This window comes from Triplophysa dalaica, chromosome 3, assembly GCF_015846415.1.
Source record: "Triplophysa dalaica isolate WHDGS20190420 chromosome 3, ASM1584641v1, whole genome shotgun sequence".
In the NCBI taxonomy this organism is placed as follows: domain Eukaryota; kingdom Metazoa; phylum Chordata; class Actinopteri; order Cypriniformes; family Nemacheilidae; genus Triplophysa; species Triplophysa dalaica.
In genome coordinates, this window is record NC_079544.1 from 3,289,697 (window position 1) to 3,306,727 (window position 17,031).

Sequence of the window (17,031 nt, forward strand, 5' to 3'; positions counted from 1 at the left end):
AAAATTAAAGTGCCGTTTGACTCAAACACACCATTGTAAGAGATTTGCTCTTTTTACTATAGTTGGCAACTAATACCAAGACACAATTTTCCAGAATTGCAAAGATCCTGACATTTTATTTCACAACTACACGTTAGACAGTAGTTCGTAACATGTCTTTGCTGTAGAATCAAAATAAAAGTTAATTTAAAAAATGAAGAAACACTCAATGTGAACACATAAAACAATATACAATAGCCTCAATAAATAACTCTCCCATTCAAAACTCCTCCAGTATTTTCTACATAAATTAAGGCTTAATGAAATGATCAACCACCCAATAAACCTGATCTGATATTTTACAAGTGCCCAATTTAACCGGTAACATCTACAATGGGATTGCATTTGTTAACAATTATTTAACGCATCGGTCATGAACTAACCATGCATGAATACAGCATTTATTCGTCTTCATTCATGCTAACTTTGCTAGCTGATGCCCCACAGCTAACATGCATGTACTGGCATTAACTAATATTAACAAAGATGCTGAAAAACTATATTGCTCACTGTTGGCTAATGCATTTACTAATGTTAACAAATACAACCTTATTGTGAATTGTTACAATTTAACCTTAAAACATCACATCACCACAAAGATGTACAAGAAAAGGCTACTGCATCTGAATAGCTTATCACTAATAATTTTACAATATTGCACATAATATGGCAAAACAACCACATGATGAGAATGCCAAAGTTAAATGTGTTTCAAACTAACAGAGAGCTAAAAGTGGTGTGAGACCAGAAGCCGAAGCTTCAAATTATAAAGCTGCTTACAGGTTCACATGAACCGGAGAGTAACAGATGATGCAGTTTCATCCAACTGCAGTACCGATTTGCTTATTACAAACCTGAAAACATGAATGTAGAAATAAAAAATGACTATGGGCAGTCACAGATAATACCGCACTTAAAGGACACAAAAAAAAGATATTTCGAAGAATGTCATAACTGAACAGTGCCAAGCCCCATTTTGTAGACACAAAACAAATGAAAGTGTGCCGGTTATCAACATCCTTCCAAATATCTTCTTTTGTGGTCTGCGGAAGTAGGAAAGTCAAACAGAGGGTGAACAAATGACAGAAGTTTCATTTTGGGTTAACTATAAACTTAGAATGAAACATATGTCTGCTGAATATGATCAGAAATGTTACAAATGCAATCTTGGAAAACTGATTCATAAACTCGGGTGTTTGGGATTTCATGTGTTGCTGTTAGGACCATATGGGAAACGTGACACATTTTGAGGGTTTGTGCACTTGATTCTATAAACATCATCACACGTCTATAAATCTATGATTATGACCATAAAATAAAAGTTATGTGTACTTAAGAGGCACTTTGCCAAGTGAACAAAATCACGATCCATTACACGTATATTATGTGCATCACAATTTGGTCCAATGCCTAAAACAAACTTCATTAAAATCGTGAAATGTGGTAGTTTAATAAGGACAGCCAGATAGAAGCTGGACTACCTTGAATTCACCTGTAAATATTAACATGGTCTCGAGGCACCTAATAACTAACTAAAAAAAACTAAAAGGTAAATTAAGAAAAAAGGAAACAAAACAAAGTTCGGCAAAACAAAATAAAATTTAATGAATGTAAATGCCATGGGAAACAAATCAAACGAAAGGTTTCAAAAGGAACCACAAAAGCAAAGAAAAAGAACAAAACACAAAAAGCCACAAGGCTTAAAGTCTTAAAAAGCATATGGATTAGTACTGGATATCTACTTTTCAAAATAACAACCAAAACGTATTGTTTAAGCCTAGAAAAAAGAAAACAAACAAACAAAACAAAACGAAAACATTAACCATTAGATGCTGATGCTCAAATGTGTTTACGTGTGTTTTACACAAATTCTCAGTACCTAGTATTTAAATGTCCAAATATTTTTTTGGATATGCTTAGGGATGTGCAGCCCGCACCTCTGATGGGGAGACTACACCTTTCAATTCTTTGGTCCTACTTAGTTATCGATCTTTTCAGAGGGTCCCTTACAAAACATCTTAGTTTGTTCAAGACTTCATCTTAAAAATGTCAATTTCGCACTCACTCAAGCTTGCCTTCTTATTTCTATTGATCGCTCAGGATGCTGGATTTAAAACTCAGATTTCAACATCTGAATGAACTTGTGAAGACCGGAGATATTTCTGTGTGAACCAAAAAAGTGCTACATAATTCAGAGCAAAAAGGGGAAATGGGTCAAATTAAGGCATCATAAACACTGAAGAGAGAAGCGAAACAGAAAAATCGGGGTCTTAAATCCAGCACCTGGTGAATGAAGTGTTCGACCACGTATATGGCACACAGCAACAGAATCAGGCTAACAGACACAAATTTTTTCATCAAATGCAAATCTGGTGGAATATCGGGATAACCAGAACGCCTAAAAACACTTGCATTGAAGCGTCCAACAGCTTCAATATAAAAAAAAACAGAGACAGAGAAACATGAACGTTCGCAAAGATTACACTAAAAATAATAGTTTCTCTTGTTTCAACTCCATGTCATTTCTGGCTTAACAGAAAACATGCCTCTCCTTCATTTGCCTTGCAACCCTGCTTTCTACTTGTGCGACTTGCTTGTTTTGAACGACACTTGCAAAATTTTGTCCCCGAGGCGATAGCCGTTGAGGCTGGCGATAGCCATGGCTGCCTCTTCATAGTTTGGCATGGTAACAAACCCGAATCCTTTGCACTTGTTGGTGTTGAAGTCGCGGATGACTTTGACGTTCGTGACGGCTCCGAAGGGACCGAACATCTGCCACAGGATGCCTTCGTCTGCATCCTGGCCTAGGTTGTAGATAAAAATACACCAGCCCGACGAGGAGCTTCCGGCCATGTTACCGCCAGACATGCCGCCACCGCCCATGTGGTCTACACTCATGGGCGAGAACCTGAAGATCAGAAATCTCACATGAGGTCATCCTCAGAATATCACAAATCATATCTTACAGAGACATGCCAGAGAAACACCATTAATACACAACTTTATTCATACCTGAATCTCTGGGCCTGGTGATGGACGGGACCCCCGAAGCGTCGAGACTGCGAGTGGTAAGAAATCTGAGAAATGACCGGTGTGTTTTTAGCCTGGTTTGGGTTGGCAGCAAATTTGACTGTGATGGGCTCTGTGGATCCCGGCGGCTTCTGCCCGTTCAAATCTTTAATGGCCTCCTCTGCCTCTGCTCTCTTGTCGAAGCGAATGAAAGCCACACCACGGGAAAGCCCTGCAGAGCCGCAAAAAATCATTTTATTGCATGCTCACGTACACAGCTAACCACAGGCAACTTTAAATCTACCGACCTGTGGCCTGATCGACAAGAATGCGGGAGTTGATAATGCTGCCGTATCGTGCAAACATGTCTTCAACATCCTTCTGCGTCATTGTTTTAGGCAGTCCGCTGATGTAGAGGTTGGCATCCTTTATCGTGTCGGAGCTCGGCCGGGCATACGACACCTGACAGAAGAAAAGAAGTTATGATAAATCATCAGATAGTTACGAAACACTCCACCTGGAGAAAAAACAAGGTCAATGTACATTTAAACGGTAAAGCAAATATGCTACTTCTAGTGCACTGGCACATTTTTACGTTTTCGAAAATGGGCGTTTCAACAAAATAAATGTTGAAAAAAATCAAGTTCTTTTTCTTACATTGAAATAAAGTGGTATTTTGTAAGCACTTTTAAAAAACCAAAGTAAAGAGAAATCAAAACAACGTAAAAGGTCCGGTATGTGAAATTTAGCGGCATCTAGTGCTGAGGTTGCGAATTACAACCAACGGCTCACTCCAGCCCTCCCTTTCAAAGCACTACAGTGGCTGACACAAAACTAAGATGTCATCATGTTTTCGCTTCTTTGCCGAAGGAGCTTATTTACAAATCATGCTCGGTAGAGCAGTTTGTCCGTTTATGGCCACAGTAGAAACAATACGGTTAATTCCATGTAAGGAGACCCGCGGTAAATATAGACAGAAACAGCTCATTCTTAAGTAATAAAAACATGACGCTTCATTATGTACAGTCTCTGAAGACAGTTATGTACATTATATTGCATTTCTGTCAATAGATCCTCCAAAAAACACATACTTTTAACTTCAAAGAATTTGTGTAAATCTATAAATGAATAAGTCTGATTTAAAGACCACAACCAGACATTCATCCGATCAAAGAACGATCCTATTCAACTCAAAAAAATCTTTCGGTCTTGTTCTCGCTACCCTGGACGAAACAGAGGTCTGAAGCAATGACACAATTCAACTGTACACAGGAGCACCTTTTGTCACATTACCTTGATAGTTTTAGACTGTAGTCTCAGTCCATTGAGAGTACTGATAGCTCTTTCTGCATCACTAGGGTTAAGATAGTTAACAAATCCGTACCCTAAACTGTGGCCTAGAAAAAAAAAGGAAAACAATAAAACAAAACAAAACGCAAAAAATGCAATGTTCCAAATACAAAGAAAAAATCATCCTAGCATTAAATGTGATGCCACAAAACAAATTCCATAGACTGAGCTTCTCTGTCAACGCTGAAATAAAGGTTACATTAGACAAAAACTAATACATTTTCAATTGGATGAATCCCAACAAAGCCTCCGAGTTTGGTGTAATTGTTTTTACAGATATATAGCTGTACCCCACAAAATACAGCGCTTTTGTAATGCCTGCAAATTGAGAAAGAAAAGACGGGCCAAGCCTACACATTTCAGACATTAATATGTTGTTCTTGTGTCTGTTCTGAGAGCAGTTTGCCGATGGTGGAATGAGTACTCGCCTGCTACTTTGTCACGAATAAGTTTGGCAGATTCCACCTCCCCGATGCTGCTGAAGAGACTCCGCAGCTCATCCTGGCTCATATTCTGAGGCAGGTAATTCACGATGAGGTTCGTATTGGCATCCTTCGCCTCATCGGCCATGTGATCTTCGTAACCGTTCGACATATCATTCAGCTCCTAAAATAATAAACAATGTTACAAAAAATCTGAATCATTTTAGGTATAATATCATAGGAGAAAATCAAAATCCATCCCAATTTAAAGGGCTTCGTTCGTGAGCTTAGAATAAACGTTATAGTTCATCCAAAAAATAAACTTATGTCATCATGTACTCGCCCTCGTGTCATTCCAAACCTGTATGACATACTTTCTTCCGCAGAACACAAAAGAAGATATTATGAAGAATGTCGGTTAACAAACAACGGGGGCACTCATTTGCACTGGTTTTGTGTCCGTAGACTACATACAATACAAGTGAATGGGTGGTGCCGCTGTGTAGTTAACAACGTTCTGCAAAATATTATCTTTTGTTTTCTGCAGAAGAAAGTCATACATGTTTGAAATGACATGAGGGTGAGTGAATGACAGAGTGAAATATCTCTTTAATTAGGACAATGCTATGCTTATATATATATATATATATATATATATATATATATCATTTGTGAACAACACTGCCTCTTATGGAACGGAGTTGAAACTGCACATAACAAAAAAATGCTAAAAAAATTGCCCGGGAAGGCTAAACAATCCTATGGCATTGTAGGTGAAGGTGTATAAGAAACTGATCTGTGATCATTCTGATAGTCGACAGTGTGCTCCATTCATGCTGGAAGAGAGGTCTTATTGTGTATTCTACAAGAGTAACCAGTCAACCTTCACAGCTGAAACAAACAGGCATTATTACAGACACTTCTCCAACCCAACACTCAAGCTGTTTGATATGGTGTCTACTAATGTCCATTCTGTGCCCTGTGCACCTTACTGTTGATTGGCTACAAGGTTGTTTTGGTACTCACCCCGCCTTTAATCGATCCTCAAATATGAATTAATCATTAATAACATAAAACCCTTACATTTATTTGTTTTTGCAATTCATTGGTGACATGCATGTCATTTCATAGATTTGATGAGCTTTCAAATAAGGAGTTTGGATCTAAATGAGATATCTCCGTTTAAATCTTTTTCAAAAATTATGTTTTTTTTTATTGTGCATTCCAATGAATATAAATCAAACCCAGTTGGTTTGTTTTGATTCAAACCAGAATAAAAAATAAACTAACTAACTAACACTAGAAAAACACTTTAACATAATAAAAATATATTTTTTTTAATTTTGATTTGTTCTCATTTGGGAACCAAACTCTTCCAATATGGTAAAATGGAAAAATATGAATAAAGAATGAGTATTTTAACTTGATTGGAGGCTTGAACTGAACAGATACAGTGCTTTCAGCATGCTACACAAATCAACACAATTATATTTCGCCATTGAACAAAACATAAATATGTAAAGTGCAAGCTTTAATGTATATTGATTTTATATGGGGTTATGTATTAAGTTTTCCGGGCATCTGCTTGCATGCTTACTGAATGCATTTGAGTTTAAGGTGATTCATGTTCAATCTAAAACCTTAATTGATCAAATGATGAATTAGTATTGATTATTGTTGACATCCCTAGTCCCTAAAGACCACTTTGCAGGATGGAAACACACTGATCCAAATGCACTTCCCGTTTCATTTTAATTATTTTATTTTTTAATGTAACATACATAATTAAATCATAAATGTACTCGCTTAACATTTTGATTCGGATATTAATGTTTTGTTGGTTGTATTTTGTTAAACTACCTGAACTTACAACCATTAAACTAAACATTGCTCTCTTATGAGATGGGCAACAAGGTGCGAAGCACTAAAAAGTTTCAATATAACAGCAAAAATGACTTCAAATCCACATTCAGTCACTGATGGACACAACTTTTACTCACTTTTAAGTATCTAATGTGTCCCCTTCTGACTGCCATGAAGAGCCGTCAAAGATCCCGACTCTGAAGATACCAAAATCAAAATAAGGTAATAAAAATACACGCTGAGTAAATAGCGGGTTTGGGGTTGAGGAAATAAAGCAAAATAAGAAAGCAAAAAGATGAGCCGCCTTCTGATATGACCTGTGGAAAAAGCATAACAACCATTGACCATTAAGATTGGTGTAATTTCAGCGTGTATTTTTAGCACCTCACTTTGAGGCTTTTTTCTCTTCACCAAAACTCAAAAAATATGTACATGGATTAAAAGGCCTTTATACATTAAAACATGTCAAAAAAAATACATCAGCAAAAGAAACAGTTCACCCATAGATGCAGATTATCTCATGATTAATTCATCCTTATGTGTATAATTTACAACTAATCCCAATACTTCTGAGAACCAATGAGATTCTAAATTAGGGGATGCCAAACTTTTTCAATCCAAGACCCACCAGGCATAGATCACTTCGCAAGATGTAAACACTGGTCCAGTAGCACTTCCATCCTTTTAATATTTTATCTTTAACTAATTATTTAACATTTTGATTAGGTTAGTAATATTCTGTCGATTATAATTTCTTCAATTATTATTGAATTATTTTAAATACATCAATGAGCAAAATACCTTTCCAGAACGTCAACAAAGTGTTTTTTAAATAGATTGCAAAACTTTGGATTTGTTATATCCGACTGTTTCATGCTCTATTAGATCCATGTAGAACAAGTTATACATAAAATGAAGAGTCGGGAATCGAAAATCAATTCTAATTTGGAATCGGAACTATGATCGTTTTACTTCCGTATTTTGAAGCATTTCCGAGCGAAAAGGAATTTCAAATGAGAAAAAAAAGTGGGCGTGGCTTTAGTCATTATCTGTGATTTGATTGGATGTATAAAACAGACGTTACATTTTTTATTGGAACTGGCAGCAGAGTGAAAGTTGAAGAGGAGGGGTTAACAGATGCCCCGCCCAATCCATTTAAGACGGATAGTCATTACAAAAAGGGTTTAACGAAATATCATGATGGCACATATTTATACACTATTTACAATCAACGCTGCAATATTTCATGAAAAATTTTTACAGGGACTTGTGGCGAATGCCAGGGCCTCACCAAAAGATCTTTTTAAATCTTAGAAGAGTTCCAAACTGTGGGAGACCACAAAGACGAGGACAAAAAAATACTAGAGTTATTCGTCTTCCTCCTATAATGTGTGGTGCGGCGTGTTGTGATGACGAAAGCACACGAAACACAAACAGGTTTTCAAACAGAGTCCTGCCTGTCAACATAAAATATCTTGCAAATTCTCTCAAGAATTCAAAATACATTTTTATTATTTCTCTGTAGGTTTCTTTATTACATATGTGTTCAATATAAACAAATATGTACATATAATCTTTTATGTAATTCTTAAAATATTATTCATAGTTGAGAAATTGCTCAAGCAGTGTGGCCTTAAATTAAGGTGGGGCAGCACTAGATATAATTGTATTGGAACCCAAATACTGTTGTATTTACGTCATAACAGTAATTATAAAATAATATGAATATATTTATATTCATTTGTAAAAAACAGCTGCTGACATTATCACTTGAAAAGGTCTCCTGGCTCCACTGGAACTATATTTTCAGTTCCACCTTAAAGCATCAGCACACACAGCCTGATTTTTATTGAAACTATTTGTGATTGCGATGATAGTGTTTGTTATTCTTTTGACAGAAAATTGAAAGAATAAAGAAAAGAGTTTTTAATTGGGTGTCTTTTTGTTCAATGACAATCAACAGAGTCCTTGTGCGTTTGTCATCGGGGTGCACCCCACACATAAGGATTTATGATGTTTACGATTCGCGATCGGGGCGGCTCCGATGTTCTTCCGATCAGGTTCATTAACTCGTAACAAGCATCACACCGCAGGAAAATCTGATAAAATAATCGTTAGATCAGTTTAAGATTATCGGGACTTTACCTAGGATTGTCGGAAAGGTAGAAATCGGCCCGATTGTCTTGTGGTGAGGCCCCGGCACAAGACCGCAAGTGATCTGATCGGACGCAGACTGATCTACAGGACCAGAAATACCCATCTCTGTTCCTTACACACATTTTCCGCTTAACTTTAACTTAATCATTTTTAAGTGCTTTAAAAACCCAAGAAAGTTATCGATTATAGACAGCACGAGAGGAAAAACACTAGAAGGGAATTTTCATTTTTGGATGAACTGTTCCTTTGTATTGAGGTCACAAACACTTGAGAAAACACAGACTTGGGGAAAAACAGGAATGCATTGAACGAACTGGATATAAAAGCCTTTCAGAAACAGCTATGCATCATTTCACACACTACGTTACACGACCCAAGCCAAAATAACTGCATTTACACAACATCTTCAGGGTTTTAGACAACTGGTATAAAATGCATGACGCTAAACTACAGAATTCTCGCTTGATGATTTATATTTAACGTTAGTGTTGGGAAAACTGAGCAAAATACAATCGCGCCTCTGCCTGGTCGAGGGGGCGTGAAATGTACAACTTCCTCGCGGAGCATGTCGCGACTCTTCCGGTCATTCCTGTCTGAATTACGGCTTCGTAGCTTAGCTACAGATCAACAAACGTGTGCGTGACACAGCACGCATATAAGAAACACGTTTTTAAATTCAGATCTACCATTAAAATCACCCACAACACGAGGCCTCGCCCCTCACACCGTCCCCTTATTTTCGCGACGACTCGCTCTGCAAATCCCCCGCAACTGAGTTCAAACTCGAGCGGGCTGCGATAAGCGGCCTAAACTGAATACAGCGAGGCCTCTGGCGCACAGCGGGCATCTAGAGTCCCAATAAACAGGTGCAAATATGTCATTTAGTAGTTGTGTTAAAAAAAACAATACTCACCGAAGTGAACGTCTCTCAGATAATAAGATTTAATGAACGCGGACGGGTTGTCTGCAGAACGTGGCGCTACGCTCTCGTGATGATACAGAACACACGCGCGCGAGGGAACAGACAAAGCGGAAGTAGTAGTTCCGCCCACTTCGAGCAGCGCTGCGCAGACCGATGGCGTTTGGTATATAATACCGCGATAGTCAATCAAAAGAACAGCTTTCGCCTCACTCTCGCGGTAGTTGCGTCATACTGTGATCGGTCTGCGACGCGCCGCATTAAAGGCGAACACACATTTGATATTCACCGACAGTCACTACTTTAACAATTTATTTGTCAATCAATGTTGTTTAATTCCTGACAACAACGGCGTGTATTCAATAAAAACTTTACTTGTTTTTATTTTTTATTGTATACACTTGAATAAATAACGTGTTATGTTTCTGCAGCTACACTGAAGAACTTTTATTGTGACGCCTCTTGTTTGAATGAATGTTACAATATTTAGCTACTAATAAAATAAAATTTTGATTTTGTAAAATTAGACAGTTGGTGTGGTATAACCGTGCCAGTTTAATATTTTAGCGTGCAAAGTAAATTAAGTTAATGCTTTAGCTGTGCTTGAATACATAATTGCATAGAATAAGTTTTAAAAGGATTTGATGGAATGTATACAAAACTTACATTTTATTTTGAACCAATAACTCATAACACCAATAACACCAATAACACACCAATAACCAATAACACACTCACGCACAAACATTTGTATAGAATTCCATAGACTTCCATTGTTTCCATATTAGGCTTATGATATATTCCATAACCCAACCCCAACACCTTAACCTAATAATCACAAAAATATAACAAAATTTGACCGAATTACAAGCCTTTTTATTTAGTGAGAGCCAGTAAAATTTTCTTACAAGTAGGTTGTAATGTAAATTCACTTTATTATGGAGGACGTTTGGCCCTAACAAATAAAAACCTGTAGACGCACAGTACAATAAAATACACATAAGAACGATGTAGCATTTAGAAGAAAAGAGAACTACATTTTCATTTTATCTCAAGAATTTATTGTTGATCGAGGATTTGGTATTCCTGTGGGGGGTGATGTTTCATTAGATGTCCCACACTTATTGCAGAAAATATCTACAGAAGAAATCATTGGACGTCAGTGTTACAGTAAATGTGGTAAATGATCAAATCATTAAAAAAACTCACCAGTGTTAAGATAAGCCCAAAAGATGTTAACATAATGACCACAAGGACCAGGTGTAATTTATCCTTAAATTTAATCTGACATCCCTAAAGTAAAACAACAACAAAAAACATGTTAACACTATATGAAAATGGACGTAGGCCTAATAAACAATACATATAGTGTCCTCAGATACTGAATGCTTGTATACACCAGGGGTTTTCAAACCATTTTTTGCATAAAGAAGAATTTGCCTTAATACATTTGTAAAAAAAAATCTTAAACTATAAACTATTACTATTACTATAAAATCAAGTAAAATAAGATATAAATGATTATAGTAAGGTATGAGAACAGTAAAATTGGTAACTCAAATGTAATTCAGTGTATGTACCTCATTATAGAGAAGTTGGGGTGAGTTTATAGTCCCATTGCAGATGTGAAAGGTTTTATTGCAGCAGCTATGAGGAACCTCATATTTCCCACTGTGATTAAACCAAGGTGTATCCATCCAGTCTGTGTAATTTGTTACACCGCAACATTGCAGCTGTAACAAAAATGTGTACTGTGCCAAACACATATGGAACCCACATTATGTGTGTGTGTTTGTTTGTGAGTGTACTTATACTGTTTATGTCCAAATACCTCACTTTGTAGGGCATTCACTGCCCGGTCATCAGGATCATGGCTGTTACCACTGTAGTATTGAAACACATCTTTAAGAGGTGCCAAGTCCACATCAAGCTGTTAAACATTAAAGTGCATTTAAGGTAAAACCATCTAGTAAAATAAAAAAACATTAAAGTTGGTACATATAAAAAAACATTTCCTTGAATCTGTACCTTGCCTATATGGAAGTAAGCCAACGCTGTAGCAGTACTCACAGAACAACACACAACAATAAGGAAATACACAAACTGAAAAAAGAATGCACCATCAGTGTTAAATGTGAAAATATGAGCCATATACTGCAAGGTACTACATTGTACTGATAACTGTTATTTTTCTGCTTTCTGCTGTCTTTTCATCCTCACCAGAGCTTGTAAACATGAGGAGTCGATGTGTGACAACACACAGCCAATGCTTCCACCGATGAGGAGGAGAACTCCACTGATAACAGCCAGCAGAACAGGCAGATCTATATAGCAACTGCTAAAAAACACACCCGTATATCTGTATTTAAGCAGCAACAATAAGCCACCCAGACATATCCAAATCCCGAACAGCTGGATAAAGTGCAGAGGAAAAGCAGATAAAACACAGCATGTTTAACTTTGTCATGTGCATACTCTTTGTCAGCAAATGTTCACAACACAAAAACCAAGCGCGGTTTTGTAACTATACTTCAGACACAGCATCCACAATATCGTACTGTTGGACACAGATACTGTATAGGCAGCCAAACTTGAATTAACAAATAATAAAGTGGAAGATGATGCCACAGGCTCACCAATAACACTAGACAAGCGGTCTTGTTGATAATGTTGAGAGTTCTTTTCGTTAGATCCATGACTCTGTTAAATCTCTCGAGATCATCTACACACGCATTTGTGTCGCTGCAAAATCAAGATCTCGTCCAGTCCAATTGATGCATTGTGAGTTAAACGAAACAAAAACTGAAGATTGCGGAAGTGACCAATTCTTTGTTAATGATGTGCATTGACTAATGTTAACAGATGCAACTTTTGATTTTAAAATATAAGTAAATGTTGAAATTAGCTTATTTAAATCGAACGAAACTGAAATTAATGCATTTTTGTAAAGGAATTGTTTATGATTATTTAGTCAATCAATGTTAACGAACGGAATCCCATTTTTTCATTCATTTTGATAAATAGCAATAACTTTATTTTTATTATTTATCGCATATAAACAATTTTACATACAAAGCATTGAATTAACAATACTTACCATTTACAACTCTCAAAGGCAGACATATTAGCAATTATAATAACAATGAACTTTTTCATTAAGTGTACAATCATGAATAGAAATAACGGAAATTAAAAAATAAAATGAAGAGGAAATAAATAGAAATAAAAAAACATTTATAGAAGGTAAGTTCTTATAAGGAGTAGCAAGGAGTTATGGGGCACTTAGCTCAATGAAAAAAGTAGCTTTTACATTTGAAAGTGCAACAAGAGAGTCCGCAAAAAAGTTAAGTTCACTAGTAAAGTGAGGAAAGTATGAACGAATTAATATATGAATGAAGTGTTTAGCAACTTTAAGAAGATTGTTAACCAAGTAATGTTGTGAACAATCTTTCATAAGCAGACCGAACGTAATTTGTTTGTATAAATCTATGGGATTTACACATGTACTTATAACATTTTACTGCACAATTGAGTCCAAAACCGCTTTGAGTAATCACAGTGAAAAAAATATGTTCAGTGGTTTCAATATCAATAATTGACAAGAGTTTTCTCCAACATCAAATTTTGATTTTATAAATTCTTTAGATGTATATATACACTTTAGGGAGACTTGGAAATGTAAGATAATTCATTCTCCTTTCCTTTACCTCCTTGGGGTTAAATTCTTAGAAAACATAATATCGTTTAAGTATATTTGGATGAAGTTTTGATTAAAAGCATAAACTTAAAAATATTTTTTGGGTTTGACGTCATCACTTTGCGACAAATTCGCTTGTCATTGAGGCAAGATGGCGTCGGCTGCAGATGCTCCAGACAGAGAGCTGGATGAATTATTGGACAGTAAGCTTGGATATTGTGGCTTGAAAATGTTACATTAATGTCAGATAATAATCAACTATGAGTTTATTTTATCATTGCCCTTCTGCAATCTAGCGTTTACATAGCGTTGACAGAGTAATGCAGTGGCTCCTCGGCTAACTAGCCTGACAGCTCACGTTTGTTTCAGTGATTGTTGTTATAACTGTATATATTATATAGCACTTACTCATATAACTGTTACTTATATGTGTCCTCCAAACTCGCAGGTTATGCCCAGTCAGGTTTCACGTGTATCTGACACCCAAAAGTACTGTAATTTTCCTGCTTTGTGAATGGATGAAATCAGTCACGTGACACAGCACTGTCAAAACATGTAGACGTATGTGTAATGTACATTGACCTTCGGTGTTTCCTCACGTGCAGATGCTCTTGATGATTTTGACAAGACCAATGTGCCACCAGCGGCCCCTGAAGCCCAAGCTGCCCCAGATACAGGAGCAAAAACTGAAGAGAAGGTATTAAACACTGTATCTGGTCTAATATGTTATATGCTCTCTTCAATAGTGTAGCACGGTTCTTCTGGATTGATGCTCTTTTGCTCCTATGTTCTCGAGTTCTACATGGAGAACTGGAGACCTTGCAATTGGCAGGATCTTGTGTATTGCTTGTTTGAGCAATTTAGTTTGCAACTTTACATTTATGTGTTGATAACTTCAAGGGGGTCAGTTACAATGTATCGGATCAGAGGTTTGAGGTAATTTCTTCAGTCACAAGTCGACATATCAGAAGTTGATAACACATCGGGAGAGCTGTACCCAAAGTCCTCGATTGATGTTGGATTCTTGATTGAGTTTTATTCAGTGTTGCTTATGGCTGCTGGTTAATGCTGCTGCATTTGATCCTCAGCCACCTCTGCTGGAGGACAGTAAGTTTTTCGAGTCTCTGTTTGACGGGGAGATGGCCAATCAGGCCAAGGAGGAATGGGACAAAGCAATGAGCGAGCTGGCTCAGGAGGAGCCTGAGCTATTAGAACATTTTCAGAAGCTGTCCGAGGCTGCAGGCAAAGTGGGTACGTAATCCTATAAAAGAGATCTTTGTTGGATCAAGACGTTTTGAAAATGTTGTATATTTTATTATGCTATTAGCACAGTTAGTTTGATTGCAACAGTTTTTTTTCGATTTAGGCTCAGATGTAGCTTCTCAGCAAGAATTCACCTCCTGTCTTAAAGGCACCCTTAGTGGTTTGGCCAAAAACGCAGACAATCTGCAGGTAAACCAACTTTGAAACTTTTTAATAAAGTAAATCGTTTAGTTTAAAACAATCTGAGTGGATAGAAACATAAGCCATCTTTGTATCTCTTTACCTTAATGCAGACTGCAGGATTGGCTGGAGAAGACTTAGTCAAAACCTTGGAGAACCTGGGATTAAACGAAAATGGGGAGGGAGCAGAAGATGGCAATATTCTCCCTATTATGCAGTCTATTATGCAAAATCTCTTGTCCAAAGATGTTCTGTACCCTTCTCTTAAAGAGATAACGGAGAAGGTGAGATGTGTTCAGTATCTGCACAACTGTCAGCATTGATATACGTCTGCAATTAAAGAACTTCTATAACTCAACTTATATTTAGTATCCCGAATGGCTGGAGAGCAACAGGCAGTCCATCCCTCCAGACGAGTTTATGCGGTATGAGCAACAGTACAAGATAATGGGAGAGATATGCACCCAGTTTGAGAAAGATGGAGAAGGAGAGAGCACCTTTGAAAACATTCTAGAACTTATGCAGAAGGTAAGAGAATATCTGTTTTCAGAAAAGGAGTTCGAGTAGATTAAGCGAATTTACAGGTGATATTTATTTTTCGTTGTTTTTGTACATCAGCTGCAAGATTTGGGTCAACCTCCGAAAGAGCTGGCTGGAGAGGCAGTGAGTGCTATCCCTTATCTATCTTTTTTTGTAAATTATATCTTCTCTAATGTTTCTTCTCTTGCATTTACAGCCTCCTGGCCTGAACTTTGACCCAGAATCTCTGCATCTTCCCGGAGCACAAGGTGTCCCAGGAGCAGAGCAGTGCTCAATCATGTGATCTCAGTGAGGTCTAATCGCAACACGTTTAACAATGACACAGATTGGAACGAATTAGGACAACCGGAGTTGGACACAATTAATCATGCTCCCCTTTTAAAGGAGTTATTTTGTGTCGGCGCTGAAACTGTGAACGGTCACTACATGCATTTTACTTCATAGTTCTTGTCCACAGACTTTCCTTTGATTTTTCAAGCCTAATTCAAGTTTCTCAGTGTAACTCACATTTGAACGAAATTTTGATATCATGTGAGGTGACAGCTTGGTAGGGGTCATTGGAATTTTGTAAGTCTCATAGATTTAAATTCGAATGCATTTGACAAGTAGTTTTGCCATTTGTGTTGAGAACCATTGGAGACAAATAATTTAAGCAGGATGTGGATGAGTGTACAATTAATTAAGAGTATATATTTTCTAAGTCTCAAAAAACAGCTAACGTAAGATTTTCAGGTGTGCAGATTCAGCTAACATACGGTTCAGTTTTTTTTAGCAACAGTGTAGCTGTTGATGCGTCCATCTGTCTTCATACTGTAGTGTCATAGGGATTACATGATTTGAAATAATCAGTGACCAGAATTGATCCCTGAAATCCAAAATTCTCACTGCAGATACTCAAGAAGATGCTGTTGTGTAATATATCCCAGTGTACCATTCTGATTCCTCTAGATGGCATTTGTGATTTGAGTAGAATAACTCGCTTTCCTCGTGTCTTTTTAAAGTCTTCATATCACCAGATCAGCAGTGGACATATGTATTTTTGAATAACCATGAAGACACAAGTCATTCCTATGTTGGTGCCTCTTTGATGTATTGTACTACTGTCGACCTTAAGAAGTTTGTTTCGGTGATGCTGAAATACAAATGACGGTAAAACCATTAAATTTCAAAAGAGAGGGATATAAAGCTATTTACATTTCAGAGGTTGTGGAGTCTTTTGAGTGAACCGGTCTGAATGTGTATGGGAAATTAGAGGTCATCAACTTCATTGCTTGACATGACAGTGCGACATGATACTGTGGCCAAAATACAGATTATGGAAAGGACCGATATGAAGGGGGTGTGAGTATAACAGAAGGATTTAAGGGTTATAACACTCAGGGGTTGTTCAAACACCCGTGCACTTACATCAGCTCACCCACATTTTTTATCCTGTCAATGTTTTCCTTTAGGTGTATGGTTCATTGTTCTTGTCTTAATATACTGTATAAGATAATAAAAACTGTAAAAATCTAAATAAATGTTATAAACTAATTTTGTTTGAGATGTTTTGCCTGCCCTTTGTTGTAAATCTTACATTCACAAATAAACAA

The 17,031-nt window shown here is 37.0% G+C and overlaps 3 protein-coding genes across 6 annotated transcripts; 1 reads left to right on the forward strand and 2 right to left on the reverse strand.

Annotated features, from left to right (window-relative positions):
* Positions 1–1,619: 1,619 nt before the first annotated feature.
* Positions 1,620–9,886, reverse strand: elavl1a (ELAV like RNA binding protein 1a). Of its 4 annotated transcripts, none has more exons than XM_056743941.1 (7): positions 9,754–9,875; positions 6,821–6,880; positions 4,827–5,004; positions 4,342–4,445; positions 3,357–3,510; positions 3,052–3,280; positions 1,620–2,947 (listed from the first exon to the last, which is right to left on the reverse strand). In XM_056743941.1, the coding sequence occupies exons 2-7, from the start codon at positions 6,854–6,856 to the stop codon at positions 2,617–2,619; spliced, it is 1,032 nt and encodes a 343-aa protein (XP_056599919.1). In that variant the 5' UTR covers positions 6,857–6,880; positions 9,754–9,875; the 3' UTR covers positions 1,620–2,616. The 4 variants fall into 4 exon arrangements, with proteins under 4 accessions (XP_056599919.1, XP_056599918.1, XP_056599920.1 ...); XM_056743940.1 differs by having other exon boundaries at positions 6,821–7,000; positions 9,754–9,873; XM_056743942.1 differs by lacking the exon at positions 6,821–6,880 and having other exon boundaries at positions 9,754–9,886.
* Positions 9,887–10,680: 794 nt separating this feature from the next.
* tspan37 (tetraspanin 37) lies at positions 10,681–12,536 on the reverse strand. Its single transcript, XM_056743960.1, has 7 exons — positions 12,396–12,536; positions 11,980–12,171; positions 11,788–11,862; positions 11,591–11,689; positions 11,340–11,492; positions 10,969–11,052; positions 10,681–10,896 (listed from the first exon to the last, which is right to left on the reverse strand). Exons 1-7 carry the CDS (start codon positions 12,453–12,455, stop codon positions 10,819–10,821), a joined length of 741 nt encoding a protein of 246 aa, XP_056599938.1. The 5' UTR covers positions 12,456–12,536; the 3' UTR covers positions 10,681–10,818.
* Positions 12,537–13,585: 1,049 nt separating this feature from the next.
* Positions 13,586–16,972, forward strand: pex19 (peroxisomal biogenesis factor 19). The gene is made up of 8 exons (XM_056743951.1): positions 13,586–13,659; positions 14,062–14,153; positions 14,545–14,707; positions 14,823–14,908; positions 15,013–15,183; positions 15,269–15,427; positions 15,518–15,562; positions 15,636–16,972. The coding sequence occupies exons 1-8, from the start codon at positions 13,608–13,610 to the stop codon at positions 15,720–15,722; spliced, it is 855 nt and encodes a 284-aa protein (XP_056599929.1). The 5' UTR covers positions 13,586–13,607; the 3' UTR covers positions 15,723–16,972.
* Positions 16,973–17,031: the final 59 nt, after the last annotated feature.